This window comes from Desmodus rotundus, chromosome 6 (assembly GCF_022682495.2).
Source record: "Desmodus rotundus isolate HL8 chromosome 6, HLdesRot8A.1, whole genome shotgun sequence".
In the NCBI taxonomy this organism is placed as follows: domain Eukaryota; kingdom Metazoa; phylum Chordata; class Mammalia; order Chiroptera; family Phyllostomidae; genus Desmodus; species Desmodus rotundus.
This window is the reverse complement of record NC_071392.1, coordinates 105484305-105503873: the sequence shown is the minus strand read 5'-3', so window position 1 is coordinate 105503873 and position 19569 is coordinate 105484305. Positions and strand designations below refer to the sequence as shown.

Sequence of the window (19569 nt, the reverse complement as noted above, 5' to 3'; positions counted from 1 at the left end):
CAAATGAGGGCATGAGACCTAGAAGATTCTTAAAGGCCTTTCAGCTTTCTCAGTCGCCTCTCTCAAGTGCCAGGCTCCTGTCCCACAGTCTCTTCTCAGAAGCAACTGTCGCAGGATAAGGACCAGAGAGACCTAGTGTCGGAATCCAATTTCCACCGCGACTAGCTGTGTGAACTTGGGTGAGTTACTTACTCTCTATGAGTTTCCACTTCCTCGTCTGTAGAATGGGAGGCCTGGGACTTGACCCATGAAACTGGAGCTCAAATGAGACCATGCCTCTAAAGCATTCAGTGCCTGGCATCGAGTATGTGCTAAATAAATGTTGACTGTTATTGTTACTATTATTAGCTGTTCTTACAGGGAACACTGACCGCTTACTCTGTGCTAGGCATTGTGTCAAGTGTCTTGAGATGTACTAACTTGTTTAATCCTTACAGCAATACCATCTGTCATTTTGCAGATGAGTAAACTGAGGCACAGAAAGTTTCCATAGCTGCTGAGCCATGGAGGAGGGCCACAGGCTTAGGCTCTCCGTTAGCCACCCAGCCGCGCTGCCTGGAAGGCTGCAGTAGTCTAGAACGGTGATTTTCACCCAGTGTGCCGCGAGAGTTTTTAACATGCGCGGTCCTTGACCATTTAGTCAAAGGCACTGACCTCTTTTCTCTTAGACTGTCAAATAAGAATAGACAACAGCCAACACAACAATAGCTGTCTGGTGTGAATCCATCAAAATTATACCTATTTTTAGCCCTGGCTGGGTCGTTCATTTGGTTACAGCGTTGTCCCTATATGCCAGGTTGTGGGTTCAATCCCCAGTCAGGGCACATACAGGAATCAACCCGTGAATGCATAAATAAGTGGAACAACAAATCGATGTTTCACTTTCTCTCTCTCCCTTCCTCTCTCTCTAAAACCAATAAAAATTTAAAATATTAAAAACCAAAATTATACCTATTTTTTGTCAGATCGAAAACAAATTATTTTTTGGTGTGCTGCAGAATTTTAGTAAGTATTTGTGTGTGCCATGAGATGAGAAAGGTTGAAAATCGCTGGTCTAGACTAATTTCCCCTTTGTTCACCCAAGCTCAGAGAGAATTCCAGCAGGGGTGTGGGTGGAACAATAGCTGAATCCAGGGTGATTAAGATTCCAAGGGTGAGAAAGTGTTCTTACCCCAAAGTGAGATCCCAGCCACGGCATTCATCTGGGTTGCCCCTGCTTATTTCCTGCCCCCACCTTTTAATATTTTTATCTACTGGAAACCTGCCTTAGACAATGAAGACACCAGAGAAGGTTCCACCTGGTGGAGCAGCCTGTGTGTCCCTGTGCGTTTGCTACCAGTGCGGTTTCTGGGTTTCTGTGGATGCGTGAACACGCAGGATAGGAGGTGGTGATTTTGTATGCGTGGTGGAAGTGTGGGGCTGTACCTTCCTCCATGTCTGTCTGGCTGTCTCTGTGGAGAGACGGCATAACCAGCCTGCCCAGGTAACTGTCGCACCTCTGCCACCCGCTGGATGTGTGACCCCAGGCAAAGGACTCACCATTTGTGCCTCCCCTTTCTCCTGTATATAAAAATGGATGTGATGACAGCAGTATCCACCAGATGGCGTTGTTTTGAAGGTTGAATGGACTTATTCTTGTACAGTGATTAAACGGTGCTGGGCACTGAGGAGCAAGTACATACAGCTTGTATGTGTCAGATAGGATTAAATGTGTAAAGGGTGGGTTTTTGTGCACCCAAGGGTGCACAGTAGAAAGGATCTGAGGGGCTGGGGGAACGGGCTGTCTCTGTGGTTTGTGGGAGAAGGACGTGCTTGTGTGTGTGAATGTACAAGTGTGATGTGTGCACAGTGAATGTGTGTGCATTCTGTAAATGTGCAAGGATGTTCACAAAAACAAGCTCCAGGCCCTGTGATGAGTCACTGAGGCTCTCTGTGTGCTTTGGTACCCTCGTGTGTACAGTGGGTGGGGTCACAACCCCAGAGATAGCTGTGAGAGACGGATATGCTCTGAGCCAGTGCAGGTGCGGGACAAGTTCATGTTAAGCATTCTGAGAGAATGGGGCGTAATCGTTGGCACTCCTAGGGTCCTGAGTGCCAAGGCTGTGTCCTCCACCCCTGGGCTGCAGGACTTCCCCTAGTGAGCCATGGACCCCTGCCCGCTTTAGGCAGAAGAGCCCTAGTCCAGTTTCCCCAGTGAGGTGCCTGAGGCCCAGAGAAGGTTGGGAACTTGCCCCAGAGCCCCAGCACACAGGAGGCAGAGATGGGTCTAGGCTGGAAGCAGTCTCTCTTGTCCTTCTGGGGCGGGGGGAAGGCCCTGCAGAGTCCATGTTGGCAGCTCCTATATCTCTCACTGCTCTGCCTGCCCCACCTGCCCCTGCGTCCCACCCAGACTGGGGGAAGCTGCTCCAGAAGGAAGGTGTGTGCTTCGGCAGCAGGCACCGTCTGGGCCGAGGAGGCTGAAGCTGGGTGGCTTCCTGGGGTGAGAGTTCCATGTGTCCGGGGAGGACCCCACCTGGGTAGCCCAGTCCCAGCTTCCAGCCCTGCACCACCACCCAGTTCTGCCTGGGGGTTCTCAGAGGTCACTGGAGGAGGAGGCTGAAGACTTGCAAACACCTCAACTTTGTTTTTTTATATAACACCGCTCTTGTAAATCTACACCCTCTCATAACAAAAGTACTGCTTGTCTTTTGTGGAGAACACAGTTAATCAGAGGGAGAACATTCAATTTTCATAACCTGGAAGGACGACAAAGGGGCTTTCAGCGTGCACAGTATGTCGGAACTGCTCAAGTGCCCCACAGAGGCTGACATGCCTAATCCCTGCAGCAGTGCTCTGGATAGGTCCTGTTACGACAGATGGGGCATGAAATGGTTGAGTAACTTGCCCAAGGATGACACCCAGCCAGTGAGTGATGTAACGGGGATTTGGACGCAGATCCGTGGACTTAACTAATGAGGCTGTATGGTGCTATGGGCTGCATCACGGTGAATGTGCCCCTGGGCTTTTTCCCTTTGCACCTACGTTGGTCAGGTTACAAAAATGGCACCCTTTTCACGTACCCATCGGGCCCTAGGGTCAGATCTGGATTTGAACTCCAGCTCTTTTGCAGATAGGTTGGCTTGACTTCTGTTCCGTTACCTCTGAGCGACTTGGTTTCTTTATCTGCAAAACAGAGAGCTATAGTTTCTGCCTCTGAGAGTTGGCTGAGCTTGTTGTGGGCTGAAACATTCAGCCCACGTCTGGTGCATAGTAAGTGCTTTATGAGGTGGGCCATGTTAACAGCCTGCTCTGAGGCCAGAGGGCTTTGTGGGGAAAACAGTCAGAAAATACTCTGGATGCAAGGTGGCCTTAATATGTTGGGATCTGGAAGGCAGAGCAAACCTCTGAGTCTCCCCAGGGGGGTTGATAGTTCCTCCAGGAATCCATGCCATTGCCACATCCCTACCCCTGCACACTCCAGATGGCAGCAGGAACAGCAGAGGCTAGACAGGGTGGAAAAGGAAAGCCCGCAAATGGGCAGTGGGCGGAGCCTCCTGTCCAAGTCTGGCCTGGCTGGAAGGGGAGGGGGCTGAGGGGCAGGGCACATCAGATGCCATCAGCTCCCAGGGGACCGTTAAAAAGTCGCTGTGCTGCCAGGCAGGCCAGGGTGTCTGCAGAGGTCCCCTGCCTCCTTGGTTGCCTCCTGCCACCCACCTGGGCTGCCTGTCCTGGGTACGCGCTCCTGGGGAGCCTGCTGCATGGTGTCCTGCATGCCCTCCTTAAGTCTATTTCTCTCTCCCTTCTCTCTGGTCTTTTTTTAGCCCTTTGCCTTTCTCTCTCTACTCTCTTTCCGTCTCTGCCCTGTTCTTTCTTTTTTCCCTCCTATCATCACCTCTCATTCTTTCTTGTATCTTTCCACCTATTTCTTTCATTCCTTTTCTCTGTATCTCTTTTTATGGTCTCTCTCAGTTTTCCCATTTTTTTTTTCTTTCTCTCTGCCTCTTTCGTTTTCCGCATGTGGATCTTTCTGTGTCTTGCTCTCAATTCTGGAAGTGCAAGAGCTCAGGGACAAAAGCACCCTCCCTAAGCCTTGGGGAAGGTTGGCCCTGCCCTCTGAGGGCTTAAAGCAGGATGGGGGAAGAGGGCGTCTGGGATGGGGAGGACTGGTATCTTTCTCCTATGCTAGTGGGATGGAGCCCTGGCTTTGAAGTGGTAGTACCATCTCACCCCAGGTCCTGGTCCAGATTAGCTGCCAGCTGGGCATTTCTTCTTGCTGCCCAATCCACTCAGTCCACTGGCGTGAGGAGGATGGGGTGTTGGGCACCTGAGCCGGAGCTAAGTCAGGACGTCTTTGCCAAGTTCCCAGGGATAGCATCCTCTGGGTTGGCAATGCTGGAGAACACTCAGGGTTTGGTGCCCTTATGCCCGCCCCCTCCAGGCAGCCAGCCCTGACTGCACAAGGTAGACGTGTGTGACCCCTTCAGCCAGCTATGCCTCTGCTACCCGGCACCGTGGGCCTGGCAGGCCTGATCTTCTGGGCAGGCCAGATAGTGAACCCCTTGATGCCCAGTGCCACCCTAGTGCTGGCTTGGTCCAACAGCACAGCTCTGCGTCCCCTGAATGGCTTGGGGGTGCCCCACTACCGGCGGAAGCGCCACATCTCTGCCCGGGACATGAGTGCCTTATTGGATTATCACAACCACATCAGGGCCACCGTGCACCCACCGGCTGCCAACATGGAGTATATGGTGAGTCCCCGTGCCCTCCCCAGAACCCCTATCAGCAAATGCCACTTGTCTTAACCTGTCCTGGAAGGGCTGGCCATTTGCCAGCCTGGGCCCCAAGCCAGTATCCGGGTGCCTGGACCGTGTGGAAAGGGCAGGATGTAGTCGCCCATTTTAAAGAAGAGGATGTGAAGGCGATTGCACAGGTGTTCGGGGAGTCAGGGGCAGGGGACTGCTGTTCACGGAGCACCTACTGTGCGCCAGGCCCTTCACACAATACTCAGGGCCCTCTTCCTTCAAGGTGGGAACTGTCTTCTTCATTTTCCAAGTAAGGAAATGCCGGTGCAGAGAATTAATTTGCCCAAGGTCTTCCAGGTGGGATTTCAACCCTGGTCTGCCTGCCACTGAAAGCTATTGTTTTAACCAACACAATACCCGGCCCAAGAATTTTGGCTCCTCACTGGCACCCTGCAGGGGTGGGTGGCTAGAGATTTCCACGCTATTGTCTCTTTGCCCTGGGGGTACCCAGACTGCCCACAGCAAGCCTGTGGAGTAGAGTTTGGAGCTATGGGGCTGGGACCTGGGGATCTCCAGCTGAGGAAAACCAGCAGCTGGCCATCAGAGGAAGCTGGGATGTCTGCCCTCAAATGGATGGGACTGGTGGCTCTTACTCCAGCCTCCCAGAGTGAAGGAGGGACCTTTCTCTTTGCTGCAGCCCCTCCTCTGGGACCATCGTCCCAAACCAGCCTGGAGACACAGGCTTCCATCCCACCCACAGATTTCATTATGGAAAGAGATCGCCAGTCCCACACCCTCCAAGACTTGCTACACACAGCCTGCGAATTTGTTTGCAATGTGTCCGAGCACTTACTGGTGCCTGCTTAAAGCCAGGCCCCGTGCTAAGCCTCGAGGACACTGCCCAGGGCAGGATGGACGAACGCCCTCCCCTCCTGGGACTGACGTTTTAATGAAAATGACGGAAAGCACACATCCACAAGATACATGTAGGATGTAATGTCAGGTGGCAAGAAGGAGTGGGGAGGGGTGGGGAGAGAAGCAGGAATGGCGGGCACCTAGGGGTGGGAGAGCATGTGTTTGTTCACTGACTGACTCACTCGTTTATCAACACAGCAACTGGTACACAGAGGGCCCGCCATCTTCAAACAAATGACACACTTACTGAGCGCCAGTCGTGAGTGCAAGGCACTGGCTTCGACAGGTGTTTAATTACCGCACGCAGTGGAGAGCAAGAACGACCGAGGGCCCTGCGGGGCCTCGGGGCGGGTCAGTGAGCGAGGATTTGGTGTTAGCACACCCCTTCCCTCAGTCCACCTCCGGGTACAATGAAGGAAACGTGTCTCTGTTTTCCTAATATACTCTGAGTCAGACAACCCAGGGGAGATGCTTGCACCCCTCTTCTGGTGCCCCCGTTTCTTCTTCACGAGCTGGCTTCTGCCCACAGGACAGATGATCCCTGCTCAAGGGGCTTTTTCTCTCCCACAGCCCCAAGAAAGTTCCGGCCTGGCTCACATTCTCACACCCTCCAGGGTTGTGCCACATCTCATTTCCTTGCTACACTGTGAGTCCTTGGTGCCTAGAAATACTGTTCAAGCCCCGGCCGGAGGCTCCGTTGGCTGGAGTGCCAACCCGTACACCGAGAGGTTGCGGGTTCCATCTCTGGTCAGGGCACATACCTAGGGCTCAATCCCCAGGCGGTGCGTGTACAGGAGGCAACTGATTGATGTTTCTTTCTCTCTAAAATCAATAAACATATCCTTGGGTGAGGATTAAAAAAAAGAAAGAAATGTTGTTCAATATCTGCTGAATAAACAAATAGAGAAGCCCAGGAAGTCAGAACTGGAAGGGAACTAGTACTTTTTTAAGTGATGCCTTTTCAGGTTATAAAACTTGGAGCATTCATACATTGTAAAATTATGAAGCTGTAATGAAGGATGAGAAGGGTATTCTCTGGGTACGGGTGTGACTAATCACCAAGATAACCTCTCTTGGTAAGTGACAAGAGCCAGGTGCTGGGTAGAATGCCTACATGCTGCCATTTGTGTGTGTGTGTGTGTCTTTATAATTATTATGTATAACCATATATGCAAGCACAGTACCTATGCTTGTGCAGATCTGGGATATTTCTGGAGGAGACGTGGGAAACTCAGTGATGGCTGCCGCTAGCAGGCACAGAGGCTGGAGGGATAAGTGATAGAGATGAGAGGCTTCCCACTTTTCCTCCTTATGTATTAAACTTGTGCATGCTTTCATTGTTCAAAAAATCTTTCAAATTAAATACTTTTAAAGTTAAAATAAATACATTTTAAAAATACAATAAATGGAATAAAAAGTCAGTTACCTTCCCATCACCCTGGGCTTAGCCACTTCTAGGGACCGCTGAGGACTCCAGGACCAAGCCCCTGGGACCCTGCTCACAACCAGGGCCCAGTCATAAAGGCCTGCGAAGAGAAGAGGACACCAGACTAGGAGTCAGAGACCTGGGCGTGTGTGTCGGCTCCTATGTGGACTTGCCGTTGGCCTTGAAGTCACAGGCCTTCTCTGAGCCTCAGTCTCCTAATCTGTCACGTGGGTGGTTGCCAGGTTCCCAAAGTGGGAGAGGCGTGGCCCCAGGTAAACGTGCACGTCTGGACACTGTTAATGATGACGGTTGTTCCCCCAGGAATTTCACGGCCTCTCTGTCCCCAGGTCTGGGATGAGCGGCTGGCCAGCTCCGCCGAGGCGTGGGCCACCCAGTGCATCTGGGCCCACGGGCCCTCACAGCTGATGAGATATGTAGGCCAGAACCTCTCCGTCCACACTGGCCGGTGAGTGACCCTCTGCCCTTCCCTCACTCAGTCACTCAGCAAGCTCACCAAGCAGGCTGGTGGCAGAGTGACTTTTCCTTTCCCCACCCAGCACGTCCCATCTTGTCTGCCTCCCAGGTACCGCTCGGTGGTGGATCTCGTGAGAGCGTGGTCTGAGGAGAAGCGGCATTACTTGTTTCCAGCCCCCGCGGACTGTACCCCGCACTGCCCCTGGCGCTGCAGCGGCCCCGTGTGCTCCCACTACACCCAGGTACCCCTTTGTCAGACTGAGGGCTGATGGCAGAACAAGTCCTGGTCCCTCAGAAGACAAATGTGGAGGAACAGAACTTACAAGTAAAACATAGGCTTCCTTTTGCATAATAATCATGTTCCTGGGGAGCTGGACTGAGGTGGACTGGATCTGGTACCGAGACTCTGAGGTGGGCTGACCAGACTGTGTGAGCCCACAGTGGGGATGTGTGGTCTGGCAAGTTCAAGAGTGCTTTTGAGTTTAATAGGTCCAAACATATTCTAGTATTTTCTAAGGCTCCCACTATCTTAAAAAAAAAAAAAGAGATGGCAAAATAAGGTTATTAAAATCATAGTATATTTTGAGTGCTAATATTGAATATGTTAACACTTATCACACATAAAAATACAGTGCAATATAACATTTCAAGAAATAAGACAGAAACTTCCAATTGCATGACAGATATCTTGTTTGGGTCCCCTTGGTCTCTCTGTGACTCATTGGGAATTAACGTTAAAATTCTAACCTCGAGATGCTCTAAGAAATGTAAGGCCTAAACCGAATGTCCTTCCTGACATCTCATGAGATATCGTTGCCCCCATTTTAGAAACTGAGGCACAGAGTGCATAAGTGCCTTGGGCAAAGTCACTCAGCTAATGATTCTGAGATTCTGACCCAAGGCTGTTTAGCTCCAAAGTCTGCAGTTTAACCCCAACACAACAGTGACTTTCAAACAGTGGCCACTAGGAAAAAAGAAAAGAAAACAAAAAAAAACCCCTAATAAAACAGTACAGAAGATGTTAGCATATTTCACATATGATAAGATTAAATATCGGTTCACAAAGTTTTTGTTCCGGTTTTGTGTGTGTGCACAGGGGTAACAGTATAGAATTTCTTTCTTTCTTTTAAAACATGGAACACTTCACAACTCTGTATGTCATTCTTGTGCAGGGCCACACTAGTCTCTGTATTGTTCCAATTTTAGTGTATGTGCTGCCAAAGCGAGCACTGTAGTTGATTCGTTACTGCTGGTTGTAGTAAAACAAAGTTTGAGACACATTATGGTTCAGTGTTTCCAGCCCCCCTCACCTTGGAACAGGCAGACCTCACTTAATTCACCCACTCTGAAGCATGTCAGGAGCTTCCTGCCCCGAGGAACCTGGAACCCCCTAAATCCTTCTCAGCCTCCCTTGTCTGTGTCCTTCCTCAGATGGTGTGGGCATCCTCCAGCCGGCTGGGCTGTGCCATCCACACCTGTGGCAGCATCAGCGTCTGGGGCAGCACTTGGCGCCAGGCGGTGTACTTGGTCTGCAACTACGCTATTAAGTAAGTGCAGCATTGGGAGAGAGGGGCTCCGGGGCAGGAAGGTGGATCCAGAGGTGGAGTTGGCAGAATTTAAAGAAAAGGAAGACACATGGGACACCCTGCCTTCCTCCATTCTAAGTACCCTCAATGCCAGATGTTTTGGTAGTTTTAGAGTCCATTAATGATCCTTTTCCTTTACCCAAGTTTCAGAATCGACTGGGAGACAGAGGACCAAGGCAGGTGGACAGGCAGTCTCACTGATGAAGTCAATAGTAGAGAATGTGGCTTAGATCTGCCAGCTAAATGTGCTTGCAAATATCTCACTATTGGATTAGACCTGCACACCCACCGACAGGCAACACTGGGCAGCCACAGCCTCTTCCTACAAGAGCAGAGCGAGCCCCACTAAGCTCACCACGTGAAACGGAACCACCAGGAACGCACGTGCCCAGCAGGCTGGCAGGCCCCAAAGGAAAGGAAGGGTAGAATGATCATGTTCAGCTAATCAGACTCTTCAGTCAACCTGGTAGGAAAGAGGTCATGAGCGGTCTTCATAAAGACCTCTTCATTGTCTCTTTGTAAACAGAGCCAATAGCACCTGGTTCGCAGAGGGGCGTGGTACATCACTGCCCACAGTACAGGATAAATAAGTGGCGGCCATGAGTATGACTAGGTTATACACTCTTCGAGGGTGGGAAATAGGTCGTACTTATTTCTATATCTTTTCACTGCAGTGATGCCAACCCTTTGTTTTTCCAAGCAGTAGAACATTTTTCCAAGTGGTTAAATTAAACAAAAAGGAACTACTCTGATTCTATCACCCTTGACATCTCCACCAACCCCTCTGCCTGCCCTCAAATTTCTCAGAGGCCTTTAGAAAACCATACTCACAGATTTGGCACAAGTCCTGATGCCCAATAGATGCTCTGGAAGGATGGATGAATGAGTTCCATATGAAACCAGAAGTACATACTTTTCTAAGCACTTCGGCTGATTTTACTCATAGTCATTCAGTAACCACTTTTGAAGAAAAAAAGATTCCATTTCTGCCCATAAAGAGTGTTCATTTAAAGTGTGGGGAAATAAGGCACCAGAACTTGCAAAGATAATTAACACTTTAGGCCAACAGCGAGATTATTAGGCAGCCACACACAAGAAAGAGCTGGGGGTGTGATTTTGGGCCTTGAGAGGAGAAAGAGGGAGGAAATGAGAAACCTGTGGGTTGGGATGGAGAAGGAAGTTTTGGGAAGATGAGGTGTGTGAGCTGGACCCACCTGCCACTAGAGCAGTTAGAAAGCAGTGGATATGACTCTGTAAGCCAGGGGCTGGCAAATTACTGCCTGTGGCCAAAATCTGGCCTGCTGCCGGCTTTTGTACATAAAGCTTTATTGAAACACAGCAAAAGCATTCATTTACATATTATCTGTGACTGTTTCCATGCGATAGGGATATCTGGCCTGCAAAGCCTAAAATATTTACTATCTGGCCCTTTCAAAAAAAAAAAAAATCGCCAACTCCTGCATAGGCAACGGGAAGCCACTGAAAGTGCTGGAACGGGAGAAGGTGGTGGCCTGTGTTCCTTTATTTTTTTAAACAGCTTCATTGAGATATAATTCATGTACCATACAACTCACCCATTGGAAGTATAAAACATATTACATTATTAATTTTTAAAAATTGTGGTAAAACATGTAAAATTTGCCATTGTGACCATGTTTGAAGTGTACAACTCAGTGGCATTGAGTACACCCACAGCGTTGCGTGATCATCACCACTATTTCCAAGGCCTTTTCATCACCCCAAAGAGAAAGTCTGCAACCTTTAAGCAATGGCTCCCTAGCCCCCTCCTCTCAGCAGCCATAGTGGCCGTTTGAAAGGATGAGCTCGGGAGCAGGTAGGATGGGTTTGGGATGAGGCTGTTGGAGAAATAAAGGTGGAGCGGCGGCCGTGATGAGGCTTCGTGGCCATGTCCCCCCACGACTGAATTACACTCATCATCTAATCATCGTAGCCTTTGCACAGCACTCTGACAAGTTACCAAAGAGCTTCTCTTAACTTTTACAGACACCATTCCATTTATTTCTTCTATTCAGAGGATAAAATAAAGGCTCAGGAAATGAGGCTTTAAATGTGGTTTATTCTGTCTCCAGTTGGCAGGTGGCAGAATCTAGGAATGGGCTCAGAACTTAGGTCTGCCTGAGTCGGGGTGAGGGGTGGTAGAAAGAATAAGAGAATCAACACTGACTGGGGAGTTGCTTGTTCGCCAGGCATGGTGCTAGGTGCATGCACGCGTGGCTGCATTATCTCGTCTTCATTGCGTCTCCCCGCTGGAGGGAAGCCTCTTGGTCTTACAGACGAAGAAACTGAGGCTTGCAGATGAGACTTGCCCAGGGGTGTACAGCCGGTCTGTGGCGGTGCTGAGATTTGGAAGCCTGTGTGAAGGTTGTTCATGGAACTCTCCTCTGCCCTCTGACCCCACCTCCCTGGGACCTTTTTTCTTCCAGGGGCAACTGGATTGGCGAGGCACCATACAAGATGGGGAGGCCGTGTTCCGCCTGCCCCCCGAGTTACCGTGGTAGCTGCAGTAGTAACATGTGCTTCTCTGGGCTCAAATCCAACCAGCTCGGGTGGTTCTGAATTTTCCCTGGGCTCCAGTGGACCTCTGGGTGGGCCTAATCCCCAAAGGGTCCCTCCCTAAAGATCAGCTCAAGGAATACTTCTTTTTGTAGACATGAATTGATTTCCTTCCATTGACCTGAATTTTTTTCCTGACAAATGTCTAGCATGTGCCCGAAGAAAACGACCTCCTTGCCTTCCTCCTTTCCTCGGCCGCATCTGCCTTTGCCCTGGCCTCCAGGAAAGAGGCCTGTGTCTTTACTTGACTCGGTTCTCAGAGAGCCAGGGCTAGAAGGAACAATGGCAGCAGTTTTGTGAAGCTTAGGCCTCAAACTCACAAGTCTTTGTCCCTCCAATAAAAGGTATCTGTTAAATAAGGTTTAGCCCGAAACCCACCTGTATTCACCCAATAGCTCTGGGCAGCCTTGGAAGATCTGTGGTCCCTTCCTTGAGCTGGGAACATTTCAGGTCTGAGCTTTTAAAACATATTTGAAATTAGCTTGTGGATACCCCCTCCTATTTCCTATTACTGGTCCACCACAGGGTCCAGGACCCGCCCCCCGCCACCTCCCTTTCACAGATGGGTGCATTGAGGTGCGGTGAAAGAGTGTCACTTACTGAGAGCTGCACAGCTTGTCTGAGAAGGCACCCAGGTTGGAGCTCAGGCTCTGACATCTTTTCCAGACACCTCTCTGAGCTGCTCGGGACTGAGAGGTCAAAACCAAAGCTGGCCTGAGGGAACACGCTCTTCCTTGGCCTGTCCTCATCAGCTTTCACTCACCCTCTCTGCTTCGGTTTCTCCCTTTCATCTAGTTGCCAGCTCCATCCCCATCTCTCCAGCTCTCTATTTCTCCCGTAGAATCTCATTCTCATTCCCATTAACCATTTCCCCTTTCCCCACCCCACCCCACCCAGATGCCATTAACACACAAAAGCTCTTTTTTCTCCGGAGATAGTAAAATTTCTTCCTCAGACCTTGCCCTCCAGCTGGGGCTCACACCCTGCCTGGCTGGAGAGAGCTTCAAAGACCAGGATGGAAACAGGCCCCTCTCCCCAGGGTCCCTCTGTTTTCCCAGAAGGAGTGAATTGTCTTCTCTTTTGGTCATTCCCACGTAGGCCACAACCTATACAGGTCCCTGCCACCACCCTCACCCCCAATAAAGTCCTCTGAGATCAGATGCTGTGGCTGTTTCTGGTACCTCCATCTCTCAGCTCCCAGGAGAGTCCAGAGGAGAGAAGGGAGTTAAGAAGGGGGAAAAGGGCTGAGAGGAAAACCAGGGGAGGGGCCAAACAGCCCCTCAGCCCCTGCTGTGCTCCAGGCGCATCAGCTAGATCTGTGCACTGTGCCTGTGTACACACCACTAACTCTATTTTGCAGATAAGAAAAAGGAGGCTTAGACTGGAAATGAGTTAAGTAAGAGAAACAAGGACACTGTTGTTGGTTCACTATTCCAGATTATGTCCTTCCTACTTTCTTTATAGGTGGTTTATTAAAATATTCTTTCATTTATAATACAATGGTGATAATAAATGTTAGGTATTAAAGAAAACTATGAATGTCCTTATATTGGGGGGGGGCTTGCCAACGCCATGTTAATTTCCAAAACGTTCTGAAAATTTAAGTGGCATGTAGCCCCGTGAATTAAATAGCACACGTGAGGTCACACAGCTGACAAATAACAGACATGGGATTCAGCTTCATCCGACCCTGCATCTCGTGTTGTTTTGATTTCCCACCTTGCCTTCCTGTGTCCTGAGTACTAAGATAATGAGAATAACAACCCCTGGCACTTATGAACTGCTTAGGATGCCCCTAGTCTCATTGAATTGTCACAGCTATCTTCAGTGATAGATACTGTTCCTATCCCCACTTTACAGACGTAACACTGAAGCCGAAGAAACTGGATTTGAATATGCTCTGTAAGACTCAAAAGCCCAGTGTCTTAGCCTGCTCACACTTCTGCCTTTCAGCTTAGAAGGGAGAAACTCAGAGACTGGACACAGGCAGAGACAACTAAGCACAGAGTGCCACTGTAGAGTGGGAATTCCAGATGACCTCCTGGGTTGTCCATTTCTGATAGTGGCTTTGAGAAGAGCCCATTGCAAAAGGGCAACGAGCAAGGTGGGCCTGCCTTGGACCCGCAGACCTGGGGGTGAAGGTTCAGGGTCAGGGGAGTTGCACTTAGTATCCTTGCTTGTTAAGCTCTGTTCCAACGCTCAAACCTCTGTATTATTTTATACTTTTTGAAGACTTTCATTCCCCAGTCTCATTTGACTACTCATTTGTCCACACATTTACGAGCCATGAGGGCTAAGAGCATAGACTCTGGAGCCAGACTGCCCAGGCACAAGTTTAACGTAGTGGCTGGGTGTGCTTGGGTAAGGTCCTGTGAGCTCTGTCTCGTCTGCAAATGAACACACCGATAGTACCTGCCTCCGAAGTCATTCAAACCATTAAGTGGACGAATACACAGCAACTACTTAGAACTGTGCCTTGCATATAGTAGGTGCTATAAAATTGTGGACTCTGAGCACAGTGATCATTAATATAGATTGGGGTTGGCCACCTATGACCCACAAGCCAAATCGAGCTCTCTGCCTGTTTTTGTAAATAAAGTTTTATTGGAATGCGGCCATACTCATTTGTTTATATACATTCTATGGGGGCTTTCAGGTTTCCACACCTGATATAAGCAGTTGCAAAAGACTGCATATCTCACAAAGCCTAAAATATTTTCTAACTGGCCCTTTACAGGAAAGTTTGTCAACCCCTGAGACCTGCAGTGTTCCTCTGTTCCTGAAGCCTACAATTCTAGAGGGATGGTTAAGCATTAGACAGAAGATGAATACAAATGCACCACTATAATGGAAGGAATTGCTGCCTGCGAGAACAGGGAGTTACAAGAGCACATTCTGAACTAGAATGGGTAGTCGTGGGGCTTCCTGCAGAGGGATGTTTTTTGATGAAGAAGAGAAGCTGGTCAGGCTCTGAGGCGGTGATGACAATGTGGGTGCAAAGCTGGGGTATATAAGGGACCAGAGAAGACCTGCTAGGTGTTGGGGGACAGGGACTGAGATGACCCTGGGGAGGGGGGGCAGGGGCCAGATTGTGAACAATCTTGGGGTTTCACTCGAGGACAATGAGGCAGCACAGCAAGATTCTAGCAGTGGAATGGCCTGTCAGGTCTGCATTAAAAATATAATTCTGGCTACATTAAATGGGGAACAGCTTTGATGAGTATAAGAGTGGATGCTGGGGTCTCGGCGGGTAAAGGCCATCTTGGTAACCCAGCTGAGAAATGAAGATGGCTTGATCCAAGATAGTGGCATTGGAAACAAAGAGAAGTGCGTATGTTTTCGAGATGTTTAGGAAGTGGAATTCGAGGGGACCTTGTAATGGTTGGGTGTAAAGGAATTAGAGTGGACGAGAGTGCCATTTTATCAGGTGTGGAATATAGGGGGAGGAGTTTTGATGGCAGAAAAGAGCAAGAGTGCAATTAGAGGCATATTATGTTTGAGCTGTCTGTGAAACGTATACGTGGAGATATCTAGGAGGTAGTTGGACACGTGAATCTGGACTCCAGAGGAAAGTTTAGGTTGAAGATACACAATAGGGGGTCACAGGTATAAGCTATATGTGTGGCCATAGAAGCCATGGGAATGCATGTGATTATGGAAAGAGATAATGGATTAAGAAGAAAGAAAGTGAATCTGGAACTAGGCCCCAAGTAATTCTAGTATTTAAGGATGAAACATGAACTATCTAGAGACAAAGAAGAAAAAAAATAGTCAAGAAGAAAAGAACCCCAGAAGACTATTGCAGAATGAATGCGAAGGGAAGAGGTTATTAAAAGGAAGAGGAGTCAACTGTCTAACCTCGCTTGGGGTCTAGTGACGTGTCCATTGAACGTTTAGGCATGGAATCATCCTCACTCCCCAGTGAGGACTGAGCGGTGTGTCTGGAGGAAGGGGACGCAGTGCTGTGGGTGGGGGAAATAGAGCTTACGTGAACATCTATTTTAAAAGCTCAGCAGAAAGGAAGGAGAGAGCAGGTGTAGCAACTGAGATGGGGAAGGAAGTTCTTGGAATCTTTTATGTTAAAAGAAATATTACAGCATATTTAAATATTGATAGGATTCTACTTCTAAAAATTCATCCCCCAGATATACTCCCCCCACGTGGGTCAAGACACATGTATGAAGACAGTCACTATTAGTAGTGACAGAAGCGTGGAAACAACCTAAATGTCCAGTAACGGGACACTAGTAAAGTCACTGCTGGGATGCTCACATGATGGAACACCACACACTGCTGGACAGAATGAGGTGGGTGTGCTGGTACGGAGGTGGCCCTCAGCTACTAAGGGCGGGCAGCAAGTGGCAGAAGAGAGTGCCTCATGTATCCCCGTGAATTTACATGCATTTACACTTGTGTGTATGTCTTAGTCAGCTCGAGCTGCCATAACAAAATACCATAGCCTGAGTGGCTCCATCACCGGAAATTAGTTTTTCACGGTTCTGGGGGCTGGAGATCTGAGATCAGGGTGTTGTATTGTTGGGTGCGGTGAGACCTCTCTTCTTTGACTTGCAGACAACTGCCTTCTCACCATGGCAGAGGGAGAGAGCTCCCTCAAGTTTCTTCCTATAAGTACACACTAATCCTGTGGGTTTGCGACTCTACCCTTATGACCTCATTTCATCCTAATTACTTTCGTAAAGGTCCTGTCTTCAAATACAAACTGAGGGGTTAGGGCTTCGACATAGGAATTTTGGGAGGAGCCAGTTCAGTCCATGGCAATGTGTTCACTGTCATGTGTGTACACATGTGTGTATGTATGTGTATAGTGTCTGGCAGTATATACAAGAATTCCTTTAAAGTGTAATAGAGCGAGATATGGGACTAAGGTAAGAGGGAGATTTATTTCTCATTATATGCTGTTTGTACAATTTTCATTTTTAACAGGTGAGTGCATTACTTTTTTTCACTTGTAAAACTAGTTTGAAACAAACAAGAGCAAAGAAAAGATCACATCACACAGTTATAATCAAGAAGACTGACCACGAGAAGCAGTGATGAGGGTGTGGAGACGGGCTCTCCCACCCCGCCGGCAGGGGTGCAAAATAGTGCGACCACTTGGGACAGCAGTTTGGGGGTAGCTCATACATTAAACATATACATACTATATCAACCAGCAATGCCTTTTCTAGATATTTTAAAAATTTTTGTTATTTATGGATTTTAGAAAGAGTGAGGAAAGGGGAAAGGGGGGGAGGGAGGGAGAGAGAGAAACATTGATTTGTTGTTCCACTTATTTGCATTCTTTGGTTGATTGTTGTATGTGCCCTGATCAGAGGTTGAATCCTTAACCTTGGCATATTGGGATGATGGTTTAACCAACTGAGCTACCTAGTCAGGGCCCCTTTCCTTGAAATTTAACCAAGAGAAATGAAACGTATGTCTACGCAAAGACTTGTCCATGAAGACACATAGCTGCTTAGTCCATGATAGCTCCAAGATGGAGACCACCTCGTTGTCCGTCGCCAGGGGAATGAGCGAACAAACAGTGGTATATCCATTCAGTGGAATCTCATTAGCAAAAAGAAAGGGCATGACTGAGATGAACCTCACAAACATGCTGAACAAAAGAAGTCAGGCACAAAGGAGTACATGCTGTCTGATGCTATTTCTACGACATTCTAGAAAATCCTAATCTAATCTAGAGTAACAGGAGGCAGATCAGCACTTGCCTGGAATGGGAGGTGCCTGGGGGATTGATTGTGGAGGAATAAAGCCAACTTTATGGGTGTATACATTGGCCAAAACTCATAACGCTGTATGTAAATTGTACCTCAATAAAGTTGATTTTAAAAGTCTACAGAGGGAGAGGTTGAACAGATAGGAGAAGTCACTAGTGGTCACACTGGGTGCCTGAGCAGCAGGAAAGGTGGGGTGCTGACCCATGAGGATCTGGACAAAAGTGGGGAACAAAGTGCAAATGCAGGTGGACTTTCGTGGGGAGCTGAGGCAGGTCCGCGTGTCAGGCTTCTGCTCTCTGTGTGAGGGAGGCAAAGACTCATCCTGCTGAGGGTGAGATTGGACAAAGTTTGACAGGAGAAGAGACTTGACATGGAAGTAGAGAATGGAAGGGCAACGAGAAGAGACAGCAGAAGCTCTGCACCGCGTGGGAGGCGGTGATTGTGAATCTACGGCCGTTCCCATCTGTCCTCTAAGTGATTTTGTTTTCTTAGCAGTGACTGGCTGCCGGCATGCAGCCATGATAAAAGCAAGGCCCTTAGGTTCATCGAGGATTGTGTTTTTGTCAGGTGGTTGGAAAGGAACTGAGAGAGAAGTGAGATAGAAACCAAGATAATACACTGGAGAAAAAGAAGACAGGACGGTGAGACAGGTAGGGAGGAAATAGTAGGAGACTGGAAACAGCCACAGTGTCCAGGGACCAGCGATCCCCATGAGAGGGCTGAGCAAGCACCCTGAAAAAAACAGACTGAGCGGAGAGGAATATATCAATGAGCTACCTTAGAACTGGAGCAAAGCCTGAGGTGGCTATTACCATAGGGAAATGCCATCATTTACCAGAAACCATGCAACAAGACAATGGTGGAGCCGGGTGTTCTAGTTCTTCTGGGTCCCAAGGTTTACTGCTTCTCATTGGACTTCTCTCTAACGTGACGAAGACCTTGATTTCAGAGACCCAACATTGGGGCGATAGAAATGGGACTGTTCCCCAAAAGCCAGGTAGCAGGTGTCTAGTATGCAAGAGAGCTAGAATGCAGGATGGCTCCACGTTCAGAGACCAGGGTTTCAGCAGACTGCAGCAACAGGTTACCGTTTACAGGGGGAAGGAGGCCCATGGACTAGCGGAGGGGGTGGGCAGAGTGTCTTCGGTCCATGGGTCTGGAGTCAGACCCACGTTTCTCCACCCCTGAACGCATGGATCAGTTTGCAGTCATATCTTTAATAGCATCTGATTATATCGTGGCCATCTTCTCCATTAGCTCACAAGTCCAATGGGTGCAGGGATGATGTCTACTTTGCTCATTTCTATACCACTGGAATCTAACACAGAGCTTAGTATAACATAGAGCTTAGTCAGTGCTCAATAAATATGTTAGATGAAGGGGAATTCTAATTCCAACCCTTCTGTGTACCAACTGTGAGACTCCAAGCAAGCAACCTCTCTCTCTGCTTCAATTTCCTCATCAAGGTTTAATTTAAATGGGCAATGCCTGTTTGCATCTCCTAGCATCCAGTAGGTGCTTAACACATAAAGTCCTCCACCCTCCACCTTTTCTCTTCTTCTCGTCCCTCCCACCTCCTGCCACACCCATTCTGTGGAGTCATAAAGCCCAACCCAGGCTGGACTCTCACCTTCCCATCCCCTCCTGGCCACTCTCTTTCCTCAAGTTGAGGGTGGGGGAGCTGGTGTTCCCTACTTCTGGCTTCAAGTGTCCCCAACCCCAGAGTGCAGGACTGGGGCCCAAATGGACCCAGGGTCTTGCCAGGTTGCCATTGTCATAGCAACAGTGACAGTCCCCAGCCACAGGTTCCCTAAGTGACTGGTTACTCTTTAACGTATCCACCCACCTTGGGTGATTAGAAGAATCAATAAGATAACCGGGCGGTGGCAGCTGGCTGCACTCCTGCCTTCCTGGTGGACCGACTCCCACTGCTGCTGTGTGTGGGGCCCCAGCTCCTCCATGCCCCCAGGTCTTTGGCTGGGTGGGCTCGGCCATGGTCAGTGTGAACACGCCCCTCGGGGCTCCAGTGGAGGGTCCCTATGGTGAGTGGGGCCAGCGGTTGGGACTGGGGGAGGACCAAACAGGGTGGATCCATGCTCAAGTTTGGGGAACGATGGGACGCCCTCCTGTGTGTT

The 19569-nt window shown here is 49.0% G+C and overlaps 2 protein-coding genes, 1 long non-coding RNA gene and 1 other non-coding gene across 7 annotated transcripts in view; 2 read left to right on the top strand and 2 right to left on the bottom strand.

The window, feature by feature from the left end:
* Window positions 1–19569, bottom strand: part of LOC123479625 (uncharacterized) — a 52518-nt gene that overhangs the window by 9284 nt on the left and 23665 nt on the right. Inside the window, exons 3-4 of the long non-coding RNA XR_006655289.2 lie at window positions 7063–7162; window positions 3060–3162 (exon numbers count right to left, since the gene is read on the bottom strand). This is a non-coding gene — a long non-coding RNA (uncharacterized lncRNA). The remainder of the gene's footprint in view (window positions 1–3059; window positions 3163–7062; window positions 7163–19569) is intronic.
* Window positions 4470–12440, top strand: R3HDML (R3H domain containing like). Its single transcript, XM_024559283.3, has 5 exons — window positions 4470–4727; window positions 7410–7528; window positions 7646–7778; window positions 8968–9083; window positions 11567–12440. Exons 1-5 carry the CDS (start codon window positions 4470–4472, stop codon window positions 11697–11699), a joined length of 759 nt encoding a protein of 252 aa, XP_024415051.2. The 3' UTR covers window positions 11700–12440.
* LOC112304292 (U6 spliceosomal RNA) lies at window positions 8664–8766 on the bottom strand. The gene has a single exon (XR_002974735.2). It is a non-coding gene; the product is annotated as a U6 spliceosomal RNA (small nuclear RNA).
* The window catches only part of HNF4A (hepatocyte nuclear factor 4 alpha), a 53932-nt gene continuing 53682 nt past the window's right edge, over window positions 19320–19569 (top strand). For 2 of the 4 annotated variants that reach the window (XM_053926304.1, XM_053926303.1), the window contains exon 1: window positions 19320–19476. In XM_053926304.1, the coding sequence (XP_053782279.1) occupies window positions 19428–19476 (49 nt within the window). In that variant the 5' untranslated portion in view covers window positions 19320–19427. The remainder of the gene's footprint in view (window positions 19477–19569) is intronic. The other 2 variants (XM_053926300.2, XM_053926298.2) reach the window with 2 other exon arrangements.